The sequence below is a fragment of the Rhinatrema bivittatum genome, chromosome 3 (assembly GCF_901001135.1).
Source record: "Rhinatrema bivittatum chromosome 3, aRhiBiv1.1, whole genome shotgun sequence".
Taxonomy (NCBI): Eukaryota; Metazoa; Chordata; class Amphibia; order Gymnophiona; family Rhinatrematidae; genus Rhinatrema; species Rhinatrema bivittatum.
In genome coordinates, this window is record NC_042617.1 from 43983955 (window position 1) to 44010906 (window position 26952).

The following is a 26952-nucleotide window of genomic DNA, read 5'->3' on the forward strand; positions in this document are numbered from 1 at the left end:
CACTCAGTTCCTGACCTGAGGCAGATCTGGAAGCCAGTACCAGAGAGGGAAGCTTTCCCATATTGCAGAATCAGTTTCTTGTGGCGGGAACCTGATAATACTTCACTTCTTAACAAAAAGTGGCTCTGCTGCTCGGCCTTAAATCCACTTACTGCAGGCTTCTTGGTGTTGAAATTTTCTGTACTCTTGGACATTTCCTTTAGATTTTCTGTCTTTAAAAATTTTTTTTTAGAATTTTAAAGTTCTGTTTGAGGGGCTGCCAAGACAGTGGCAAAACAGTTGTGAAAAAGCAACTAGGTAGTAAAAGAAGGCACAAGGCCAAAAGATAGAAACAAATTTAAGAGAGAAAAAGGAAAACATCTGTGAAGTAGTCTGGATGAAGAAAGACTGAGGGGCTCACAAGGCAGCGTGTGTGCATGGAAACTCTCATGCATGCTCAGTAAAATCTTTACTGAGCTCTGAGAGCTGGGTCCATGTTGGTGCTGTCAGATGATGTCACCCTCACATTTTGACTTATTCATTCCTGCTTCTCAACAGAGAAGGTGGATAATTCACTAAAGCCTGTAGCTCACTGACTCTGCAAGCTGTGACAGCCACCAAAAATGTGATCTTCAAGGTCAGGCACTTCTGCTCACAGAAGTCTAAATGGCTCAAAAGGAGCTTTCATTCACTGGGTGAGTACCACATTGAGGCCCCAAGACACAGTAAAAGACTTGATGGGAGGCTTCACCTTAAGCAAGCCCCACACTTACCTGACACCTAAAAGCTATATAGAGATTGTTTTACTATCTGAATGTTAGTGGTAAGTACCAATTGCACTGAGATGAACCCTAATAGAGTTAGTCTTCAAATCAGAGTCTGAAAAATGTAGAAGGTATTCGAGCAGTTTTTGTTTGGGACAATCAAAAGGGTTCTTTCTCATATCAGAAGGAACATCTTCTCTATTTAAAACCATATAATTTGTGGAATCCTTTCTTGAAGCCAGAAGAATTTATCCTCAGATAGATTAAGGGAATTCAATGGTACCCTCTTAACATCCAGGCTGTGAGGTCTAGGGGCCTGATTATGGGACAACGCAGTGTTCCTTAGCTCTGGGTGATGAGAGCTGGGAAGTTCCCTAATTTGAATGGTTTTCTGACAGTTAGTCTTCTAGGAGAAACAAAATCTGTCCCAGCTACTAGAGAACTATGAGGATTAGGATCCCTTCTGAGTTATGACAAGGTATTTTATCATTTGCCAACTGGAGGATAAGAGTATAGAGAAGATCCTTTCCCCCAATCTTATTTGTAGACTTTAGAACAATTTTCACAGGGAAAAGTACAAGAACAAATTTGCACCTGCTATTTGTTCAGATACTTTTTGAGAGCAAATTTACATGTGCATTGTTGCAAATTTAAACATAGGAGTACAAGTGCAAAATCTTTCCCAACATTACCCTAGGTAAGCCCTCCACTCACTGCAGGTAAATTTACATGCACAGAGGTGCTACATATGAAATTTTACCCACAGATAGGGTAAGTGATTTTCAAAGATCACACTTTCACATGGAAATGGGCATTATTGTGCAGAAATGGCTTTTGAAAATTACTAAGGGGGACATTTTCTATTGCTTATCGCGTGCGATAGCTTGCTAGGGGAAGAGTCGGGGCAGTGCGGGGAGGAGTCGGGGTGGCGTCAGGGCGGACTCCGCGATGTCTTCGCTGGCGGCGATAAGGTAAGACACGTTATCGTCGCCAGTAGTGCACCGAATAACTACACCTTTTATGGTGTCGCTATTCGGTGCGAAAGCCGGCAGCCGGCACACTGCAGTGGTGCAATGGCTGCTGGCTTTCGCAGGCCCGCCCCCCCTTCGCCCCCCGTTTTTGCTGGATTCACCATTCTGCGTTAAAATGGTGAATCCAGGCCTAAGTTGGTTTTTTAAAGTATAACAAGTGGGATTTTCACTATCATGGATTATATTGCTGTACTGAAACCAGATGATGATTATTTATTTCTGACCTATAATTCACTGTGGCATTGATTTTCACCACAGTCATTAAAATGAAGACTATATATGGCACTAGCACAATACTTTAGCAGAATTATACAGAAATTGCAGGACCTAATAGGAACATACAAATGAACAGATGATTCTTATCATCATGGTAACCTTCAGATAGTTCTCCGAAAACATATGCAGTCTTGTCTTCTGTCCTTTGGAAAGGAGGAGCTCTAAATTTGTTGGCCGTATCCCTGACTATAACATAAATTCTTAGTTAAACATTAGGCCAGTTATCTCATTCTTGTACCAGTATATACAACTGTAAATAGGAAATAATAATATTAGGGCTTAATATTCAGTGACATTTATCCAGTTAAACGCTTACTTTCCAATATTTCCCCCATTTATCCAGCTACATTTTAGCTGGTTAACTCATTATCTGGCTAAATTGCATGCTGTAGACAGAGCAGTTCTAAAGATAGCTGGATAATCCATTTACATATTAGGCCATCTTCTAAGCTAGTATCATATGTTGTTACTTACTTTACACTTTTTAGAGTTATGTTAAACTAATTTCTTTTGCTCTTAATTCTCCTGTACTGTAAATCCCTGTTCATTGTAACTTTCTTCTATTTAATTGGTTACCCCTCGTTACGCTGTAAACTGGTACGATAAGACCTTCGTCTTGAGCATCGGTATATTAAAAAAATTTAAATAAATAAATAAATACATACATGCATTTACATCCAGCTATCTTTAGAACTGCTCTGTCTACAGCATGACTAGAGTTAGCCAGATAAGATATCCAGCTAACCTAACTCTTATTCAGACACCCCAGAAACACCCTTATGTTATCTGGCTGGATAAGTTTATCCAGCTATCTTTAAGATAACCAGCTATATTTATTTATTTATTTGTTTTATACAGTTTTTATTACACAGTTCCGTGAAGCTCAGTGTGGATTACAACAAAATATGCAGCTATATTCAATAGTGCAACTGCACCACTGAATAGCCCTCCAAAGTTTATCCAGCTAATTTAGCAATCCAGCCAGTGAATGAATATTATCCTCATTAATTTCTAACCCTCAGGAACTATGCACAATGTTGGTACTTCTTAAATAATAATAATAACAACTATCAAATTCTACAAAGTAGCGCACCTTTTTTGTGATCCATCTTTCTCGTTGTACTGTTCGGAAAGAGCATATTGAATATTCCGGCGATGTTAGAATTGATGGAATATACTTTTGGTTTTTGTGGGTAGAAGAAAATGGCAAAAATCTGAAAGATAAATATAGTATAAACAACTTGAAATTCAAACAAATCATTATATCATAATAATACTTAGAGAAATTCATTTTATAACTGTGCAGGTAGAAGTAAAGTCTGTATGGAACTTTTACAAGAGACTTTACTTCACATTTTCAAAACAAACCACATAAGTTCACTTTGAAAATTCCTGTGTAAGCACTGTTGTACACACCCAAAGTCACCCACACACAGTTATGCCTGTTCTATCAAGGCCGTAACTTGTGTGAGATAACTTGTGCACAAGAAGGCCAATATTCAAAGGTTTTTATTATCCAGCTAAATAAATACCAACTTTTCAATATTGCTGGCACTCATCTGGCATGGAAGTGGCTTTGAAAGTTCACCCCAATATATCTTAAATAAAAAAAATAATAATAAAATTGGGGTACATTTTAAAAGAGAGCGCGCGCTCGTACTTTTGTTCGCGCATCAGGCGTGAACAAAAGTACGCTGGATTTTATAAGATACACGCGTAGCCGTGCGTATCTTATAAAATCTGGGGTCGGCGCGCACAAAGGGGTGCACATTTGTGCAACTTGCGCGTGCCGAGCCCTGCGCGCGCTGCCCGTTCCCTCCACCCTCCCTCACCGTCCCTTCCCTTCCCCTACCTAACCCACCCTCCCGGCCCTATTTAACCCTTCCCCCTACCTTTATCAGAAAAGTTACTACTGCCTCTGGGCAGTAGTAACTTATGCGAGCCAGCGCGACAGGCCCCGACACAGGCTGCTGTATCGGGGCACTCGGCCACACCCCCAGACTGCCCACACGCCCCCAAACACGCCCCCGATCAAAAACCGCACCCCCTGGCCACACCCCCGACCACCCCTTTTTGCAAGCCCCGGGACTTACGAGCGTCCCGGGGCTTGCGCGTGCCGCCGAGCCTATGCAAAATAGGCTCGGCGCGCGCAGGGGGGTTTTAAAAGGGTTACGCGCGTACCTTATGCGCGTAACCCTTTTAAAATCCGGCCCATTATGTTTATGACAGCAATCTTGTCCAATCAGATTTAAATAGAATTCTCAATGCTACAAGCAGAATGTCCACAATAATGAGAATTCAACATTGAGGCTAGGCAGTGATGTCTACAAATACAGTATAAAGTCAGGTAATGTAATGAACTAAAATAGTGGTGTCAAACTCTAGTCTGGTTCTTAGGATATCTAAAATGAATATACTTGAAAATGTATTTGCATTTATTTGTATGTTTCATTTGCATATTTTTGGTTATCTTGAAAACCTAGACTTTAATACTATATTTTCTTGACATTTTTTTATAACATAAAATGAAAACTTTAAAGAATAAAAATGTAGGGTGCAATATTCAGCTACTGAGTGGCTTGGTTAGTTAGCCGGATAAAATTATCCGGCTAACTAACCAGGGTATATTCAGCGCGCAATTGTGCCGCTGAATATATGCAGCTATCTCTAAGTTCATCCAGTTAACTTTATGACAGGTCAGCGGCACAATTAGAATTAGAAACACAAAAACTTAGAAATATGATGGCAAAAAAAGACCATATGGTCTATCTCCACCACCTCCATTGAGAGGCTGTTCCATGCATCAACCTCCATTGAGAGGCTGTCCCATGCATCCACCACCCTTTCAACCTCATTACATGGCCCCTCGTTCTAGAGTCTCCTTTCCATTGAAAAAGGCTCACCTCCTGTGCATGGAAACCTTTAAAATATTTTAAATGTCTCTATCATATCTCTCCTATCTCACCTTTCCTATAGGGTACACATGTTTAGAGCTTTAAGTCTATCCTCATATACTTTAGAACGAAGACCACTAACCAGTTTAGTAATCACCTTCTGGCTACTAAAATGGTCAGTGGCTAACTGCAATTATCAGAGTTAGCTGGTTAACTTATGTGGCTAACTCCACTTTTTCCCAGAATGCCTCTCACCTGCCCCAACTTATCTGGCTTGAATTTAGCCAGATAAGTCTTTAAATTTGCCAATTTAGCCATTTAGACAGATAATGTTTCAGTTATCCTTCTAAATGGCTTTTGAATATTGACTTCATATAATTTAAATATATATTTTGCATAAAGAGGATGTGAAAGGGCTGTTTTGACTGAAAAACATACTGGAATATTGAAAGAAAAGGGTAGTATCCCATTTGAAAATGGAAACCAGATCCTAAATAAGTAGTTGCTCCAGAAGTTCCTACAAGATTCAATCTGCAAAATGAAGAGTCTGGTTGAAAACAAGAAAACTTTGGGCACAAGAAGGGTAATTTTAAAAGGGATTTCTGCATCTAAAGCAGTGTTTTGCCCTTGAAAATGTCCATTTATAAAATTACCCACCCAGTCTGGATGCATTTTACCCTGTTAGGGAAAGGGGTTCTGGGAGTGGGGTTCAGGATGGGGGTCTTCATTTATATGCATACTTTTTAATTTTATCTGAGAATATACCAGGAACACAACAGGCAGGAGGGTGCTTGAGGGCTGTGGGAGGCCTGTTTTTTTTAATTGGTTCAGTTTTTTTGTTTTGGGGTTTCCTGTTTAATGTTTTATTTTCAGTTCTGCATACAAGCCAAAAAAAAAATGAAATAAAATGAGAAATGAAAGCCTGTTCCCATCATCCCCATCCTCCCCAAAACTAAATAAACCCAAAACAAATCTTTGTGGCTGCATGCCCCTATTAAAAATATCAGTTAGCATCACTCAACCAATTCTTCTATAGTGATAAGGGAATAGAGTCTGTATAAGAAGGGACAGAATCTATCTCAAAAACATCCTGCACCTCCAGTTCTGTAACACACTCGACATCCACTGAAATTCCTCCAACAGATGTAATTTCCTCCTACAGCTCATCATACAAAATAAAATATATTCAAATTCTTGTGTTATCACAGTAACAGCAACAGAAATACCTTCCACTGCTAAACACTTTTTTTTGTCAAATAATACAAAATTCTGCAAAAAAAATAGACACTAAACCTATGTAGCAAACCTGCCAATCCATAATAGCACTAACATCCAGGACTCAAACAGTAGCAACCCTTCCTGAGAAAGGGCAAATATTATTATAGGTCATAGAACACCAACCAGACTGCTACAGATCCCTATACAGACATGCTAACAGAATCTTCCACTAGGGATGTGAATCGATTTTTAACGATTTAAATTATCGTCCGATAATTTTAAAATCGTCATTAATCGGTAAGGGACTAGATACAATAGGAATTCCCTTGATTTATCGTGAAAAATCATTAAATCGAGTACGGGAATTATTTGTGGGGAGGGCGGGAAAACCGGCACACCAAAACAACCCCTAAACCCACCCCGACCCTTTACAAATTACCCCTTTGCTTCTCTCACCCTCCCGACCCCCCAAAAACCTTTTACATGTACCTGGTGGTCTAGCGAGGGGTCCGGGAGCCATCCCTTCAATCATACCCTCGGTGCCGGTGCTGGACTGGTTTCAAAATGGCGCCGATCGCCTTTGCCCTCACTATGTCACAGGGAGCGACGGTCGCTCCCTGTGACATAGTGAGGGCAGAGAAAGCGAAACCAATGCATTTCCTCTTCAATTAAGCATAATACAAAGATATAAGAAATGCAGATTCTTAAAGCTGCATATTCCACTCTTTAAAAACTAAAAATAAAATATTTTATTTTCTACCTTTGTTGTCTAGGCATTTTACTTTTCTAAATTAAGAGAGTCCTGATCTCTCTTTTTGGTCTTCTGTGTTCTTTCCATGTTCTCCTTTCCATTTTTTCTCAATTATCTTCTTTCCTTCCTTGAGTGAACTACAATAAACCCAAGCCTCTTTTATGAGTCCCCCTATATAATAAATTCAAACGACAAAATGGGGAATCAATAATTCTTATGCCAAACTCTGATGTCCGGTACCTCTTCTCTAGGTGATAACCACTCTTAGGTTATGACTCAGATTGTGAATCGATGCCGTATTAATTTGTGTACAACTATTAACTTTTTAAAAGTTATCATTCAATTTTAATCTTTATGCAAATAAATTCTGGTTGAAAAATCTTATTAATTCCTGGCAGTGTTTCGACGCTTGGCATCTGCATCAGGAGCCAGAGAGTAGTTGCAGCGTCTCTTCACCTTCTAACTGCCACCTTTCCTGTTGGACAACTCTCCCCGGCCCCTGATGCAGACGCCAAGTGTCAAAACATTGCCAGTGTCGGATGGGCATGAGTTTTAAGAATGGGCACAAGTCTCAATTGGAGGAGCAAGCTTTGATTACAAGAGCAGCGTTCAACAAGACAAGTGTTAGAAGTTTCAACAGTTTTAAAAGTTGAGCAGTTTCACATGGGGAGAGTTGCATGATTTGAACGTCCACCTAACAAGGAATTCATAAGATTTTTCAACCAGTTTTTATTTGCATAAAGATTAAAAATGAATAATAATTTTTAAAAAACTTAATAGCTATATACAAATTAATACGGCACCTATTCACAATTTGAGTCATAACCTAAGAATGATTATCACCTACAGAAGAGGTACCGGACATTAGAGTTTGGCATAAGAATTATTGAGTCCCCATTTTGTCATTTGTATTTCTTCCCTTACTTCCCAACATCTGTCTCTGACATTGATCTTTTTCTTTCATCTTTTTTTCTCCATTTCTCTCTTCATGCTTAGCTTTATTTTTAGATTTTTATATACTGCTTTTCGGCACTTCAAAGTGAATTATGTTCAGGTACTGTAAATATTTCCCTATCCCCAGAGGGCTTACAATCTAAGAGGTCCATACTCAAAAGCATTTAGCTGGATAACTCAGAAGTTAGCTGGCTAAGGGCCTCATTTTCCAATATCGCATTGGTATCGCATGCGATACCAAAAAGGGGTGTACCTTATGCTAATAAGCATGTGTATCGCAAAATGCGATATCAGCTATGCAAAAGGCTGTTATTGCACTATTAGCCCAATTTGGGCTACATTGCCAGTATATGAGAGAGAGAGAGAGAGAGAGAGAGAACCTTGCTATAGTGCCTCCTCCCTAGACAGGTATTTGTATCCCTATGGGAGGCCCACCTAGTAACTCGAGGTGAGGGTTAAGTATTAGTGTAGGGGGGTAGGGGCCACTTTGACATTCAACGTGAGATGTACGAACAGAACAGTGATCTCTTGTGAAGATTTGCTGGCCTTCCATCAAGCTAGGAGGAGAGAACATTGCACAAATCTCATCCAGGGACGATCCAGGAAACTACACACCAGTTAGCCTGACTTCAGTGCCAGGAAAAATAGTAGAAAGTGTTCTAAATATCAAAATCACAGAACATATAGAAAGACATGGTTTAATGGAACATCCTTACCACCTAACTTCCTATAACCATCTCCAGTTACCCATAACTATTTCCCATTGCCAATACAATTTGCTGCAGATACTACTGCTTTGACTGTCATACAGTTATGTAAATATAATATGTAATATAGTTGCTATCTCTATAAAGTTGTTTATGTTGGCTGTATCCTCCTGCTATTACAATCACTTGGTCCCTTAGACCGTTACTCATTCTCTCCCCGTTCGTTACGAATCCCTGTTAAATGTAACTTTATCCTTCTTTTCTCCCAACTAGTTTTTTGGCTCCCCAGTTATATGTGAACCGATGTGATATTCATTTGAATGTCGGTATATAAAAGTTATAAATAAATAAAATAAATAAACAAAGTCAGCATGGCTTTACCCAAGGCAAGTCTTGCCTCCAAATCTGCTTCACTTTTTGAAGGAGTTAATAAACATGTAGATAAAGGTGAACCGGTAGATGTAGTGTATTTGGATTTTCAGAAGGCGTTTGACAAAGTCCCTCATGAGAGGCTTCTAGGAAAAGTAAAAAGTCATGGGATAGGTGGCGATGTCCTTTTGTGGATTACAAACTGGCTAAAAGAATGGAAACAGAGAGTAGGATTAAATGGGAAATTTTCTCAGTGGAAGGGAGTGGGCAGTGGAGTGCCTCAGGAATCTGTATTGGGACCCTTACTTTTCAATATATTTATAAATGATCTGGAAAGAAATACGACGAGTGAGATAATCAAATTTGCAGATGATACAAAATTGTTCAGAGTAGTTAAATCATAAGCAGATTGTGATAAATTGCAGGAAGACCTTGTGAGACTGGAAAATTGGGCATCGAAATGGCAGATGAAATTTAATGTGGATAAGTGCAAGGTGAAGCACATAGGGAAAAATAACCCATGCTATAGTTACACAATAGGGATGTGAATCGTGTGATCGATCGTCTTAATGATCGATTTTGGCTGGGGGGGGGAGGGAAATCTGATCGTCATGGTTTTTTGTTTTTTTTAAATCGTAAAAAATCGTAAATCGGGGAGGGCGGGAAAACCGGCACACCAAAACAACCCTAAAACCCACCCTGACCCTTTAAAACAAATCCCCCACCCTCCCGAACCCCCCCAAAATGTTTTAAATTACCTGGGGTCCAGTGGGGGTGTCCCGGCGTGATCTCCCGCTCTCGGGCCACGGCTGAGTTATTAGAAATGGCGCCGGTGGCCCTTTGCCCTTACCATATGACAGGGCAAAGGTAGCGCCGGCGCCATTTTGGTTCCTGTCACCCGACGTCACAAGTGCAGGAGATCGCTCCCGGACCCCCGCTGGACTCCCAGGGACTTTTGGCCAGCTTGGGGGGGCCTCCTGACCCCCACAAGACTTGCCAAAAGTCCAGCGGGGATCCGGGAGCGACCTCCTGCACGCGGGCCGTATTGCCAATATTCAAAATGGCGCCGGCGCTACCTTTGCCCTCACTATGTCATACGACATAGCCTGCTAAATTCTAGTTGGCTATCTTATTAGCCAGCTAGAATTTAGCTGGATAAGTGCCCAAATATTCATTTAGACAGCTAACTTCTGAGTTAGCCAGCTAAATGCTTTTGAATATGGGCCTCATAAAAAAGTTCAGTGGTCCCATTTTAGTGAATAAACTGATTACACCTTAACGAGAAGCAGTTATTTTTCCTGAGAGGCAGTAGTTTTTATATGACCCACCTCAGGGGACCTGCAGTCCATATGCGATACCCTCCTTCTTCCCATCCCTGAGAATATTAGAAATTAATTGGTGGAATTAGTGGCTCCCATCCCTACCCCCTTGCTCCTCATGGGCCCTAAATGTAAAATCCTAACCTTTTTTTAACACCCTGTCCCCTTGATCCCAAAATTAAGCAAAATCACAATTAGAGGTTGACTCCCATGTGCTCCCAAAAGCTTACCCTATCAAAGGGGTGGTCTTCTGGGGGTAGAATCAATTCCCATTCACTCCTGCCCCGTCAGGATCTTGTTCCAAAATGGCAATGGCTGACCTCAGCAGCTTCTTTGCATGTGTCAATGGAGCTCCTGAGGTCAGGCAGTGCCATTTTAGAACTGAGTGCTGACAGGGCAGAAGTGAGTGGGTTTCTTTCCTGCCCTCAGAAAACCAACTCTTTGATGGGATAAGCTTTTATGGGCGTGGGGGTGGTGGGATCAGCCCTTAATTTGGATTCTGGCTGATCTTGGGGGGCAAGGGTACAGGGCTTCTAAAAGAGGTTAGGATTTTACATTTAGGGCCCAGAGGGGCTCAAGGATAAGACCACTAGGTAATTTTCAATAGACTTGGAGGTGGATTATTTATTTATTGTATTTATTTAATGATATTTATGTACCGCTTCACTGATTTAAAAAAACCTCAAAGCGATGTACAATATAATACTTACAACAAAACAAATTGAAATATATTCTTAATAAAAACTAAATAAAAATCATAATAAAAATAATAATAAAATGTTCTTTCACAAACACAAACTGCACAGTGCCCACAGATCTCAATATTCCATCCTACTTAATGATAGCCACATGAGATATGAAAGGATTGAGACATGAACCATGTTTTCAACTTTCTTCTAAACTTTTTTTTAATTAATTTCCTCCCTTAATTCAAAGAGGAGATCATTTCAGAGTACAGGAGCACTACCTTCAAAGGTTCCTTTATATCTCCATGGTGATTTACATGAACTGTAGCTTCCCAGGCCAAGTTTATATTGCCCTGGCCATTAACACACTAAGGGCCAGATTCATTAAGGGGCAGATTTTCAAAGGGTTATGCGCGTAACCCTCGAAAAGCTGCCCCAAGCTGCCCCTGTGCGCGACGAGCCTATCTTGCATAGGCTCGGTGGTGCGCGCAAGCCCTGGGATGCGTGTATGTCCTGGGCTTCGAAAAAGGGGTGTTCCGGGGGCGGGGCCATGGGCGGGCGCTGGCCCGAGGGCGTTCCGGGGCGGGACCGAGGCCCCCGGAACAGTCGTCGTGCTGGGGGATGCCACGCCGGCATTTGGTCGGTGCGCGCAAGTTACACCTGCCCAGAGGCAGGCGTAACTTTCACGATAAAGGTCAGGAGGGGGTTTTAGATAGGGCTGGGGGCGGGTTAGATAGGGGAAGGGAGGGGAAGGTGCGGGGGTAGAAGGAAAGTTCCCTCCGAGTCCGTTCCGATTTCGAAGCGGCCTCGGAGGGAATAGAGGAAGGCTGCACGGCTCAGCGCATGCAAGTTGCACAATTGTGCACCCCCTTGCACGCACCAACCCTGGATTTTATAACATGCACGCGGGAGCGCGCGCATGTTATAAAATTGGGCATAGATTTGTTCGTGCCGGGTTACGCGAACAAAGCTACGCCCGCGCGCAGGTTTAAAGATCTGCCCCTAAGGCTTTCCTCCCATTTTGTGTCTCTGGGAAAAACCCTTAGTGAATCAGGTACTAAGATGGTAACTTTTAAACAAGCGTGCGGGCGTACATGAGCACACATTCATTGACTCACATCCAGAGATGCATCCATTTTATAACATCCTCTGTTAGCCCCATCCTTAAAACCCTGCTGCTTTGCTTATATTTTTTTGTTTTACTACTTACACACCATCCATAGCAGAAGTAAATGTAGACGGCAAGGTAGGGATGTGCAGACAAAAAGTTTATGTTCATAAGTCCATAAGTCGAAAGGGGGGGTCAATTTCGGTCAATATGGACATATGTAGAATTCTATAAGTTGAGTCTATGTCCATACGTGCACAGATTCCCTAAATAAAAATTTAAACCCCTCACCCTCCTTAATCCCCCCCCAAGACTTACCAAAACTCCCTGGTGGTCGAGCGGGGAGTCAGGACGCCATTTCTGTATTCCTTTGTGAGGAGCACGTGACGACGTCACGTGCTCCTCACAAAGGAATACAGAAATGGCGTCCTGACTCCCCGCTCGACCACCAGGGAGTTTTGGTAAGTCTTGGGGGGGGGGGGATTAAGGAGGGTGAGGGGGTTTAAATTTTTATTAAGGATCAACAATCGCGATTTCCAACGTATTCAACATAGCTATGTTGAATAAGTTGGAAATCCGATCGTTTTCGCCTCATCACTTTTTTAAGTTAAAAAAAAAAATTACGTTGCGTTTTACATATGCGTTCAAAACGAATGCACACCCCTACGGCAGGGGAACCTGGCACGTCTCTTGGCCAAGCCCTGACATGCCCATGCCACGCCCAAACTACATCCACGCTCCGCAGTGGGATATACGTGTGTCCTTGAGAAATTTTTAAAATCTGCTTGGCCTGCAGTGGCCCAACTTGTGCGTGTATTTTCTGGTTCTGGTGCGTGCAAGGCTTTTAAAATTCACCTTTAAGTTCCTGTCCGTGGAAATGTATGAAAAAGGTCTTGTGCAATTTTGTTATGAACTTGGAGCTCATTTATAATCAGAGCAAAACTGCACACAAACGGAGACTAAACCATTTTTAACTACCGCAGGTTATTACATCGGCCAGTCAGTCTGTGTTCATATGAAAAATGCTTGGTGACTCAGGTCCTAAGTCTATGACATGGCCAGATACAGCAAGTGCAATGGGCCTTTTCCTGGCCCAAGCTTAGGAATTTTTTTTCAATGCGTGAATTACTTTGTTTTATCCAACTGATTTGTATATTTCTTAAAACTGAATGTACTTCCATTTATCAAGGAAAATGAATTGTAATCAAAACACTAGTTTAAAGATAAATAAATAAACGAACAGCAAAGGTAGCAGGGTTTTAAATTACACAAAGCTGCAGAAGCATGTATATCCTCATGGGACAAGTGGCTCTCATATAAGACAGATTATGGTACTTGCAATGCTAATTTGCACATGGGATGGACATCACTGAAAAAAAATTAATGTGGCCCCAATGTCCCAGAGTATATAGAAGAGGTGCTGGGAGCCGGCTGCTCTACTTACAGTTTTTATCACTTCTGAATTGCATTTTAATAGTGCATTTTTCTTTTGTTCAGACACAGAAGAACATTTACTTTCTCAGGAGACTCAATGACAGCAAAGACATTAGTTGCAAGATCTGTCCACACACGTACACATACAAGTTAATTTACAGTTGTAATATCTCATAACTTCTTCGTACTGCAGACAGAGTTTGTAAAGCATAAGCAGTGTACATTTTTCTTTTTGTTAAATGAGAAAAAGTGAATAAAGCTGAATGAAAATGTTTTTCATTTTTAAGTATACAGAATTTACTATAAGGAATGGAGGGAATGCATAAAACATCTAAAATGGAAATGCTTTATCTTGTTTTAAAGAAAGAAATCAGATGCTGATTAATAACTGTTCTAAATTATGTTTATTTTTCTCTTTAAGTGCTTGACATCAAAATGTTATGAGGATAAAGAGTACAATTCTAAAGAAAATTGAGTTTTCCCCAAATTTCAAGTCTTTATTGTAGACCTGAAGAGTTTACTAAGGGCTTAATCCAATTAGAATAAATAAGTCCTGTACTGATCAATAGACATGGCAAATTTCACAGTTTATTCTTCCTTAAGATACCCTCTGTAACCTAATATTTTTACTGGATTGTTCCCTAAATGTGTGCTTCTATTTAAAAGTTACGTTTTATTAACATCAATAGCAGTTATTCTACTGGTGTAAAATCTTAATAAGTTCAAACAGAATGTATCTGTCAGCAGACAGAGGACTTAACAATCAGCTTCTCACAATCACTATAGTTCAACAGTATACTGCCATCTGATGCATATGCTCACCTATTGGAATTCTGAGAACTAAATTTAGTGATATATTCTGAATGCAATATTGAGTCAATGCATGTAAATAAATACTATGAGTTATATATTTATTTTTGAGTTCTGTGGTCATTTATCATAAAGATATAAAAATATATAGATGTTGATATCCAAAGACTTTCTGTTACGATTCCCGCTCGCGGAGCTAATCCCCATGAGCAGGCCTCTTCACCCTAACTCACCTTCCGACACCTTCGTCTGCTGCTTTCGCGGCCTAGTGCCGCTGGGACATCTTACACGGCTGGGAAGCTGCCGACGCCTCTGCTGCCTCCACCCAAGCGGCCAGGAGGCTGCCGCCGGACCATCTCTGTCACAGGAAGCCGCCAATGAATCCCTCTTCGCAGCCTAATGCCGCTGACGCCATCGCCAGAGTCCTCACTGGCGGCAGGAAGCCGTCCCAGCTGTTGCCTGCGCCTCCGTCTCAATCTGCTTTGCGGCAGTTTGCCGCTGTGAGGTCCTGCTCCTTCGTGTGGCTGAGCGCCGCTGTCCAGGGTCCTGCATTCTCTCTCTTGGCCTTCCTAGGTGCCAGCGCATGCCTCTTCTAAGATATTTAAAGGGCCAGCAGCGGGAAAAGCCTGCAGCCCTTCCGGAAGTCTCTTCACCTCTACTTCCTGTCTCAGCCCTATAAAAGGGCTTTTCCTTCAGTCTTGCTTTGCCTTCGGATCGGGTTCCACAGTTGTCTGTGCTTCGTGGCCGGTCCAGGTCTTCCATGATCTTCTTCTGTTTTGATGGCTTCGTGTTCAGTGTTCTTCATGCTCCTGGTCTCCTGGTCTTGATGTTCCTGGTCTTGTCCTCTGTTGGAGCTCCTTTGTCCGTATTCCAGATGTTTTCACGTTCCTGATGTCCGATGTCCTTGGTTCCTGATGTTGCTTCCTGATGCCTTGTCTTCACCTCTGCTTCCAGAACCCCTGGTTCCTCAATGCCACCCTTTCCTGGTGTGCCATGTGGTGGTCTCGTCTCCTCGTGGTACATTGCCTGTCTTCTCGTCTGCAGCTCAGGTCTCCAGAGGGTCATCCTTGCCCGAAGCCAAGTCTCATCTTGGTCCTGTTTCCTGTTTGAATCCAAGTCCCATCTTGGTCCTCTGTCCTGACTCTTATTCCGGCCCTTGGATGTTCTTGGGACTGCTCTGTCCATGCCTAAGACTCTTACTGAACCTGTTCTGCTTCAGCCTGTTCTGTGACCAGCCATGGGCGGCTGTGTAGGACGTGCCTCGGTACAGACTTCTACTGAATCTTCGCCATGTTACCAGCTTCATCTTTCATGTATCCGTCTGGAGTCTGCCTCGCACCCAAGTGTAGTCCGTGACCAGTCCCGTGGTTCCATCCTGTGGTGGGCTGTGTAGGGCATGCTGTGTTGCAGCCTCAACCTAGTACTTGACTTTGATCCTGAACCTTGTTCCTGAATCCTCGTCTTCAGTACCTTGTTCCTGAATCCTCTTCTTTGGTGCCATGATCCTGAACCTTGTCCTGAGTCTTCCAAATTCCAAGTGTCTTCGCCTGAATCTTTGTCCAAGGGTCTCCACCTGAGTCTTCATCCTAGTATCCATGTCCTTGCCTGAGTCTTCTTCTAAGGATCCACATCTTTGCCTGGCCTCCGTCCGGCCTGCTGCTTCTTGCCATTTCCCAGCGGCAGGTCCGAAACGGCTTGGAACGGTCGGAGGACTGTTCATTGACCACCATTGCATTGTTGGTCTTCCAGTAGCGTGCAGGTCCAGTGGAAGGTCAGTATCTTCTGCTTTGTTCCTGTCCCGGATATCTAAGCCTTGTCGTCACTTCAGCCTTGTTCCTGCTCCATCCGTGCTGGTACCAGCTCACCTCCTGTGGTGTGTCTTGGGGATCCTCCTTGAGTCAGGCCGTGGCTCAAGGGCTCACATTCCTCTCCTGATGGATCGTGCTTCTGAGCTCAGCCATAAGCTCGGATCCAATGAGCGTGCTCGCAACACTTTCCACCCAAAAAAGCAAAAAAAAAAAAAAAAAAAACCAACTAAAATCTATGCCCATAAAAGGAAAACGGGATGTAGCTAGGTCTGTCCCATTCATTTCACATCACTAGTAATGTCTCACTCAAATATTGTGTCCAAACATCATTAATGACCTCCCAGTTCATTTATACAGCACCAAAAAGTACATTAGAGACAAGCTAGTGAATTAACTTCATTACAAGAACACAAAGTAGGAATACTTGCCCCAGATCTTTTAGAAAGGTTAGGGATTATGTTTCTATGACTTGATGGTCCATTAACAGATTACAAAGCTGGGGAGTTGCCTTGCTATAAAGGAATCTCACTTTTCTGATGGTAGCAAAACGATATAAATGTGTACAAAGACCTTCAGATTTGTCCTTTACTAGTGTAGTTGCCACTAAAAAGTGTAGAATCAGTGAATTCAACAGACTCTGCTCCTATGAGTGATGACAGAATAGAATAGGTGTGTTTAGGAAGGTTTGACATTCACTAGTGGGAGGTGTCTTAGGTTTTACAAAATTCGTGTGCCCACATGAGTGCAGTAGGATCTGAGAGTGACTTTACAACAGGAAGGTACTGGTGGAGTCAGTGCCTCTCTCACTAGGGTGGTGCTGATGTGGGCCCTTACCTCCAAAGGGAAAGGACCCAGGAGTGGGCCCTCTATCAACAGAAGGGTGCATAGAGAGAATATACCTTGTATAAGAAATGTGGCTGGGGCCCAAGGTCAGGTTTCCCAGGTCTTCAAGGAAGGAAGAGGTCTTGGGGTTCAAGAGAGTGAATTCCTGAGAAGCGTTCCTGAAAAATGTGCTAAGTTCTGAAGGTATAAGGAAGAGGATTGTTTCAAGACAGAGAGAAAACTTGGAGAGTTTTGGAGAAACAAGAGGATTGGCCTTAGCAGAAGTAAATAGAGCAAACTGTCCAGCTGAGAAAGATCCTAGAGAATTGCTGACTGAAAAAAAGAGAATCAGTTAGAGGCTCAAGAAGTTTGGAGTAAGAGGATCTTTGTGGAATTCAAAGAGGAAGACTGCCTAATAGACCTAGATTCATCATTTTGCTGGAATAGCACCTATGAGATATATATATAGAGAGAGAGAGAGAGAGAGAGAGAGAGAGAGAGAGAGAGAGAGAGAGAGAAAGAGAGGCTGTCATATAAGTAAACTATTTATACCACTGTAAGGACAACTAGTAACTCGGGATGAGGTTTTGGTGGTGGCTTAGGTTTTGGGGGGGTAGTTTTACATGCACAGTCAGAGGTGCGAACAGAACAGTAGACATCAGTGAAGATTTGATGTGATTTGGAGTGATGATAGGTATACAAAGATGAGATTTGTACATTGTACGATCGACCTAGCTTGATAGCAGCTAGGTAGCGAATGCATCAATCTTGGTTGAGAGTGCATTGTACAAATCTCATCTTTGTGTACCTTTTATCACTCCAAATCACATCAAATCTTCACTGATGTCTACTGTTCTGTTCGTACCTCTGACTGTGCATGCAAAACTTTCCCCCAAAACTTAGGCCACCACCATAACCTCACCCCGAGTTTCTAGTTACCCCTCTTACAGTGGTATAAAAAGTTGCCTAATATGTGTGCCTCACCAGAGGCTCTCCCTCCTTCCCTCCCTCTCCCCCTCCCCTCCCCCCAAAACCAGGTCCAGGCTATGGCCTAGGCTGAGGCCCACACATTGGGACCCAGCCTCCAGGTCAGGTCAGGTTGCAAAGGCAGGCCTGCATCCAGGCCAAGGCCCCAGTAGTGGGACCTGGGCTCCAGGCTGGCTCATGGCATCAGGCCTGGGTCCAGGCTCCACCATAGGCCAAGGCTCAGGCAGTGGGACCTGACATCGGGTCTGCATCCAGGCAAAGGCCACAGCATTGGGACCCAGTCTCCGGACTGGGTCGCAGCATCAGGCCTGGGCCTGGGCCCTGACCTAGGCTGAGGCCCAGCTCTCAGAACCTGGCCTCTTGTTCAGGTCACAGCTTCTGGCCTGGGTCCAAGCCTAGGCCTAAGCCAAGGCCCAAGCATTAGGATCCAGGCTTTCATCAGATACCTGACAGATCAGGTAAGGTTTTTTTTATTTTTGAGGCTCACACTCAGGCCTAGACCAGAGTCCCAGCTTTGGTCCTAGGCTGAGGCTGAGGTGCCAATGTCACGCTCGTGTGTAAGCTATGGCCTCAGCTTTGGGCCTTGGCCTATGCCTTAGGCAAGGCCCCAGCTTCAGGCCTAGGCTTGATGCATTCATTTAGAACAAATTGAATGAACAAGGTTCGTTTTATTCAGGGGAGACCCCCCAATTCATTTCGGTACTCCTCCTGAATGAAACAAGCAGAGGATACATCTATCATGGGGCGCTGAAAAGTCTTACATAAGAAAAGGAAGAGACTGGGGAACCCTGCAATGGGGCACTGAAAAGTCTTACATAAGAAGAGGAACAGACTGGGGAACCCTGCAATGAGCAGCACAAAAACTTTGCACTAGAAAACTTCAGAAAAATAGAGAGAGACTCAAACCTATGGGCTCCGCAGAAAAGAAAATACTGAAGGGACCCTCTGTGGATATGTGGCATACTCATCTCTGACTCTCCCCTGCTGCTTCAAGACTGCTGAACTCCAGCAGCAGTACTCAGGGCTAAAAACAGTCCACCAGGATCCGCTGCTGCTGAGGAAGTAGGAGGTCTTGGAACCAAAGGACATGGACACCATTCAGGACTCCTGAGCAGCAGGAAAGAGGAGACTGTGGATTGGCAAGAGCCCCAGAAGCAGGAAACAGGGCTGCGGAGAGATACTCTGGCTCACTGGGCATCTGACAGCATAGCTGCTGCAAGCAAGTGCTGACCCCAACATTAAACCCATAGGGCACAGCCATGACAGCCAAAGGTGGGAGTGCATGGATCAATCTTAAAAGAGCTACTTATCTAGGCATCTAATTTATCCAGATAAGTAGCACTTTTTTGACTTAGCTTGCTATATGACTTAGCCAGATAAATAGTGTTTTTTGAGGTATCCAGCTAAGTAGCATCTTTGCCGCTACTTAGCTGGATAAATCTGTACTTATCTGGATACGTGCCACTACTTAGCCGGATAACTCAGAATTTAACTAGATAAGTATAAAAATGTATTTGCAAGTTTTTTTCACATGTGCATGCATATTCATGCATATTCATTTACACGTATTTTATAACCTGCATACATCATATCCACGCAGGCTATAAAATACTAGAACAGCTTTGCATGCGCCCATATATATGCATACATAGGCTCGCATGCACACGTTTTAAAGTTATCCTCTTAGATAGTGAGCCCTCTGGTAACAGGGAAATACATAGAGTAGCTGGATGTAACTTGCTTTGACGCTTCTGATAGATTGAATATTAATTAAATAAAATATATAATAAAGGTTGTAGGGGATAATGTGGAATATTGTTTAGAAGCTTGGTAGATGTGCTTATCAGATAATTGTACATTTGAAAAATTTGGGCGTGTGCTGTGCTGTTGCTATGCTTATTATGAATTTTATGCCAATAAAGACATTTATAAAAAAAAAAATATATATATATATATATATATATAATAAAATAACCTAATTCATGCCATAAAGTAAAAGCAATAAAGCTTTTTTTTTGCAGACAAATTGAAGAACTTTTTAATTATAGACAGACTTATTATCTACATCCCCAGTGTTGTAAAGTACCAGAACTTCATTAGAAAAAATTAAGCTGAAAAAATGAAGGCATCACTTTGTAAATTTTCATTGGAAATTGGCTATGAAAGGCAGAGGAATACTGGATCAAAAAAGGGTAATCATGCTTAACTGTGCCCTAGAGCACCCGCATGTATAATATGATTTGCACAGTAACTACCTCTCTCCTATTACTACTTGTTTGGAGTACTCTGTGTTAATGGGGTTAGCTAATTTAGTATTTTAACTTAAAAAGACTCTGCTGATTAATAAATGTTGCACACTGTGTAGTAATTAAAATAAATGGAAGAGTTATAAATAGAACTTGAATGGTTAAGAAAACAAAATTATCTGAAAATGCGTGATACAGTAATCCCTGTTTATCAAACTCCCAATAGCAGACCAATGTGCAAATTTCTAAAGATGCAAATCTTTTGAGAAAAGAAAGTTTATGCGTTTTCATTGTCATCATCTAGTGTTGCCTTCGGTATGAAATTTAGCAGATGCAGTATTGGTGTGCTTGTTCCCTCTGTGTTCATCTTTCCTCCTTGTTTGCCCATTTTTACAGATCTTGATCATTTTTTAATGTCATCACTCAAGATTGTGCTCTGATTTTTTTCTCTTTTGCCCTCCAGTACTAAATTAGCTTATTTGCCTCCAGAATTTCTGAGAGCAAGACCAGTAGATCTTAATTTCCTTTGGCCTTGTCCTTCTACAAGAATTCTTCCATCTCCCATCACCTCTTCTACCCTTTCATTTTAAATCATGTCCTTCGGGTCAATCTTCAGAATTCTTCTAGTAAAGATGTTCTATTTGTTTAAACCAGAGTATTTCAGTTAGCTTCTTTATGAGTACTTATCACTGGCTTCTACAACAAGGAAAGGCACTCCAGTGGGGCAATTCATTAGGGATTCCTGGGACCAGTTTACTTGGCCCATCACAAAGATGAGATTTGTACAATGCACTCTCAACCTAGTTTGATGCATTCTCTACCTAGCTGTTATCAAGCTAGGTCAATCATAAGATTAGGATAACCAGAAGCCTGGGACCTTCACCACCTGAGGCAAAGTCACTTTGGGGCCTATGGAATAAAGTTCAATGTGCACATTAAAGCCATTTGGCAAGCATTAAAAATAGTCTGCTGCGCAGTATACGCCTTAATGTGCTTGTTAAAAATGTCCTCAACCTATTAATTCACCAGTGCTAACTTATACATTAATAGGTTGAGCATATTCTTATACATATCCTGCTGACTCTGGTTGTGCTGTAGAGCTGTCTTACAGTTAGCCAGCTGTCTTTAAGATGACTGTCTATATTCAATAGTGCAGCTGGACTACTGAATATCCCTCCAAAGTTAGCCAGATAAGATTATTATTATTATTTGCAATCCAACAAGTGACTAAATATTGACCTCATATTGTCTTTCCCATGTATGGTTACACACATGAATTAATAAATGGGCTCCTTATTATAGGGAAGGTCATTTTCAAAGGGACTTCTCTAATTAAAACAGTGTTTTGCACACAAAAATGGCCTTTTAAAAATGTGTCTGCCTGAAATATGGATAAACCTATGTGTGTATACCATGTTCACATCTGAGCAGAGGCATTCCTGGGATCAGAGTTGGGGAGAGATATGGAGTTAAGAAGGTCCATATTCAAAAGCATTTAGCCGGCGAACTGAATATCTGGCCACTTATCCAGCTAAATTCTAGCCAGTTTATATGTTAGGTGGCTAGAATTTAGCAGGTAAAATTAGAGGCGCTCTGGAGTGTAACCTTGAGGAGTTAGCCAGCTAACAGGGTCATTCATCGAAATGTGTTATGGCTTTAATGCCATAATGCATGTGATTATGTTGCCCAAAACAGCTATAATGCAATTTGCGATAAATATGGCAAATTCTGTTTCAGGCATGTAAAGAGTGAGAGAGAGAGAGAGAGAGAGAGAGAGATCATCTGGGGAGGCCTTCATAGCAGTCAACTATTTATATCACTATAGGAGGGCCGGCTAATAACTCGAGGTGAGATTTTAGGGTTTTGGAGCCAGTCTGACATGCAGAGTGAGAAGTAAGAACAGCATAGTACACCTCAGTGAAGATTTGACTTCATTTAGTTGAGGAAAGGCTCACAAAGTTGAGATTTCTATAATGTTCTCTCGCCCTAGCTGGATAGTACTCTGATATAAAGCCCATCAAGCTAGGGCGAGAGAACATTTATTTATTTATTTATTTATTTACAAGTTTTTATATACCGGTATTAGTGAGGACATCATACCGGTTTACAAATGAACGGCAGGATTGAAATTACATTGTAACAGGGGAGAGGAACTGGGAGGGTGATAACAAAGGAGCAGTATTGAAAGAAAGGCTATATACAAAGGAGAGTAACAGTAGAGGAACTAAAACTACAGTATCATACAATATCATACTATGGCCACTAGGGAGTAGTGGGGAAGCTAATCTGGGTAGGCACGTTTAAACAACCAGGTATTTAGCTTCTTTTTGAATTTAGTGGAGCATGGCTCGAGTCGCAGGGCAGGTGGGAGAGCGTTCCAGAGGGACGGGCCGGCAATTGAGATGGCTCGATCACGTGTGGTAGTGTGTCGGGCAATTTTGAGGGGGGGGGGGGGGACAATGAGGGTGCCTTTTTGTTGGCTGATCTGATGGGTCTTGAGGATTTGTGGGGGTTGAAAGGCAGGACGAGCCAATTGGAGTTGTGGACATAGAGGGATTTGTGCACAATGGTCAGAGTTTTGTAGTGGATACGGGAGGGGATTGGAAGCCAGTGCAAGTCCTTGAGGATGGGGGTGATGTGGTCACCCTTGCGGGTATTGGAGAGGATGTGTGCTGCAGCATTTTGTAGAAATCTCAACTTCGTGAGATTTTCCTAACTCCAAATGATGTCAAATCTTCACTGAGGTACACTTGATGTTTGTACTTCTCACTCTGCATGTCAGACTGGCCCCAAAACCCTAAATCACCACCAAAACATCACCTCCAGTTATTAGCCGGCCCTCCTATAGTGATATAAATAGTTGACTACTGTGAAGGCATCCCCAGAGGCTCTCTCTCTTTCTCTCCTCCTCTCTTCCCTCCCTTCCCCATGCCCAGAAATGGCCAAAATGCAATTTGCAATCTTTATCACAAATTGCTTTACAGCCATTTCAGGCATATCGCACAACTTAACACCAGGAAAAAAGGTATATTTTTTTCTGGTGTTAAAAACATGCAATAGCATCCATTAATCCCTCCCAAGCCCTTCCCCAATTTGCATTCGCACCATGGTAACATAACTATCGCATACATTATGGTGTTAATGCATGCGTTAATGTGTTATCACGGTTGTTAACGCCATAATGCATTTTGATGAATGACCCTGCCTGATGGGTAAGTCTAGTGGGACTAAAAAGCTAGTGGGACTAAAAAGGAGCACTATTGAACATGCCTCTAAAGTTAGCCATATAAGTTTACCTGGCTAACTTTGCTATCTGGACTGTGTCTGAATTTGGATCTCATAGAGTTTAAAAATGATGTGCCTAAATTTTCTGAAAATATTTGTGCAGACATTTTAGCAGGTATAATTTATGCAAATAGATTTAGAGGGATAATTTTCAAAGCAGACTTATGCATGTAAGTCTGCTTTGGAAATTAGTATAACTTATGTACTTATTGACTGGCTAATTTATGCATATTACTACAAAATTAGCCCCATAGAGGGTAGTTTTCAAAGGCATTTCCATGAGGAAAATAGTGCATTACCCACAGAAATGACCTATTGGAAAACTGCCTGCTGGATATCTGGGTGAACGTAAGCGCATATGTCACTGATGCACATAAGTTTATCCAGACTGATCAGAGACGGGGCTGGGGAGTGGTTTGTACTTATACGCGTACTTTTGCAATTTAAAAAAAATGTACATAAATTATCAAGAAGAATTTCCAAGCATATACTAGCAGGTATAATTTTGTATGGGTAGCTTGGTGAGTTAATTTTCCAAGGGGGCTTATGACCATAACTCTGCTTTGAAAATTGTCTGCCACTCTATGCCCACTCTATGCCCTTAAATCCATTCCAGTTACTTAACTCATGAGTTTCCATTCCCCCTTGCCCTCCTCCTACTTGGAGTGCTGGGATTGGTTGCTCTGGCATTTAAGAGCATAAGAACATGCCATACTGGGTCAGACCAAGGGTCCATCAAGCCCAGCATCCTGTTTCCAACAGTGGCCAATCCAGGCCATAAGAACCTTGCAAGTACCCCAAAAACTAAGTCTATTCCATGTTACAGTTGCTAGTAATAGCGGTGGTTATTATCTAAGTCAACTTAATTAATAGCAGGTAATGGACTTCTCCTCCAAGAACTTATCCAGTCCTTTTTAAAACACAGCTATACTAACTGCACTAACCACATCCTCTGGCAACAAATTCCAGAGTTTAATTATGCGTTGAGTGAAAAAGAACTTTCTCTGATTAGTTTTAAATGTGACACATGCTAACTTCATGGAGTGCCCCCTAGTCTTTCTATTATCCGAAAGAGTAAAAAACCGATTCACATCTACCCATTCTAGACCTCTCATGATTTTAAACACCTCTATCATATCCCCCCTCAGCCGTCTCTTCTCCAAGCTGAAAAGTCCCAACCTCTTTAGCCTTTCCTCATAGGAGCTGTTCCATTCCCCGTATCATTTTGGTAGCCCTTCTCTGTACCTTCTCCATCGCAATTATATCTTTTTTGAGAAGCGGCGACCAGAATTATACACAATATTCAAGGTGCGGTCTCTCCATGGAGTGATACAGAGGCATTATGACATTTATAACCTGGCCATTTTGACTGTAGGTGTGGCTACAGTCAGTTCAGGACAGACACAGAACTGGAAGGATGCTTGTTTTTCCATCCCTGATGAGGCCTCCCTGCCAGATCAGGTTTTTACTTTTTGAAGGGAATCCTCTCTGTGCACATCCTGTCAGAAGGTCCTTCAGTGTTTAGTTGCAATGAGGAAATCTTTTTTAGTCTGAACACCTGTGGGACTCCCATTCCAGGACTGAAGACCAGTGAGCCCATTCACTCTCTGAATGTGTCAAGCACAAGGCTTGGCGGTGTGAAGCGTTTGAAGGTCAGAAGATATCTATTTTGGAGAGGGAACTATGTTCAAACCCAGTCATCGAGGATGAAGAAGGTCACCCTCACTGTCTGGACTCAGAAGGCTGGGGCTGAAGATCAGTGAACCCGTTCACCCCATGAATGTGGCAAGTACCTGTGACAGCAGAACTTCAGTCTAGGAAGATTTTTGACTAAGGAAAGTAATATTTCTTTTGTGGTGAGAAGGTTTTAAACCACTCTCCTCACTGGGAGCCAGGCTGGTATAGCAGATTCCTGAGACCACAGACTTTTCAATCTGAGAAACAACCTTTCAAACAACTAAAGGAATCAAGTAAGAGCATGGAAACCCCATCCGGATCTCCACTGATATTGTTATGCGCGCCAGCTGCAGCAGACCTGCGTCTCGGCCCCCTCACCTCTTTCAAAGTGATCCAGCATCTGGTCCCTCGTCTCTGGTGGCTGTGGGCCACCGGCTATGTCCTCGGGCCTCCGGCTCTGCTGCAGTTCCTGACGTTCCGCGTTGGGCTTTCCGTGTGGCTCGTGAAGAGACGCCATCCCAACCAGCGCCGCACCCTTCCCTAGGCACGCATGCACAGCTAGTCCTTAAGTGGCGGGAACCTGGCCGCGGCCCCAGATGATGATGTTGGTAGAGCTCCGGTATATAAGCCCAGGCTCCGCTCTCTCAAATTGGTTTTGCAACGGGTCCCCTCGCTAGTCGAGTACTCGTTGCCTCTTCAGTTCCTGGTTCCTGATCCTGATTGCCTTCGTTCCTGTTTCCTTGTTCCTGTGTTCCTGTCTGTTGCGTCCATCGGGCGCAGACGGCTGCGACCGCTCTGCCTCACCTCACTTCTAGCCTCCGGTGCTGACTGCCAAAACCCTTGGCATCTCCAACATAGCATGGGCGTCCCCGTCCGCCATGCTTGTTCCTGAGGCCTCCTAGGTGTGCGCATGCACGCCACCTACACTTTTGAATACGTCATGGTGGGAACCTCGGGGGCATCCCCACTGCATGACGTCAGTACCTCCAGGTATTTAAATCTCTGTTCTGCTATAGCCCAACGAGTTAGCAAGGACTTCGGTTTTGCTGCTCTGACCGCTTCTAAGCTGCTCGCTTGGATTCCTCTCTACCCACCAGGGTAACTCTGGGTACCCGCTCCTCGGGGGCCTCTCGCTTCTATCTGACCTTCGGAGTCCAACTACCTAACCTAGGACACCCGCTCCTCGGGGGTCCTATCTACTTTCTTCCAGGATCCTACGGCACTCCTAGGTACTCGCTCCTCGAGGGCCTATCCTGCTCTGGGTATCCTGCACCTCGGACCTCGGGTCCCTCTCTCCATTCTTCTACCAAGGAAGTTACCAGCACTGCCACTCTTTGAGTATCGCTACGCTCCAGCTCTCCTTATTCCACCCTTCAGGTTTAGCTTATCCCGTGCTGCAGAACACTACCCAACCTTGCTTCATCTGGGTGAGACTATCATCTATAGAGACTGGAAGGGAATGGTTAATAAAATGTCATAATGCCTCTATATCGCTCCATGGTGAGATCAAACCTGGAATACTGTGTACAATTCTGGTCGCCGCATCTCAAAAAAGATATAGTTGCGATGGAGAAGGTACAGAGAAGGGCAACCAAAATGATAAAGGGGATGGAACAGCTCCTCTATGAGGAAAGGCTGAAGAGTTTAGGGCTGTTCAGCTTGGAGAAGAGACGGCTGAGGAGGGATATGATAGAGGTCTTTAAGATCATGAGAGGTCTTGAACGAGTAGATGTGAATCGGTTATTTACACTTTTGAATAACAGAAGGACTAGGGGGCATTCCATGAAGTTAGCAAGTAGCACATTTAAGACTAATTGGAGAAAATTC

General features: G+C 42.8%; 1 protein-coding gene across 1 annotated transcript in view; it reads right to left on the minus strand.

Annotated features, from left to right (window-relative positions):
• SPATA17 (spermatogenesis associated 17) overlaps positions 1 to 26952 on the minus strand; it is a 544292-nt gene that overhangs the window by 122510 nt on the left and 394830 nt on the right. The window contains exon 9 of the mRNA XM_029593186.1: positions 3144 to 3264. Within this exon, the coding sequence (XP_029449046.1) occupies positions 3144 to 3264 (121 nt within the window). The remainder of the gene's footprint in view (positions 1 to 3143; positions 3265 to 26952) is intronic.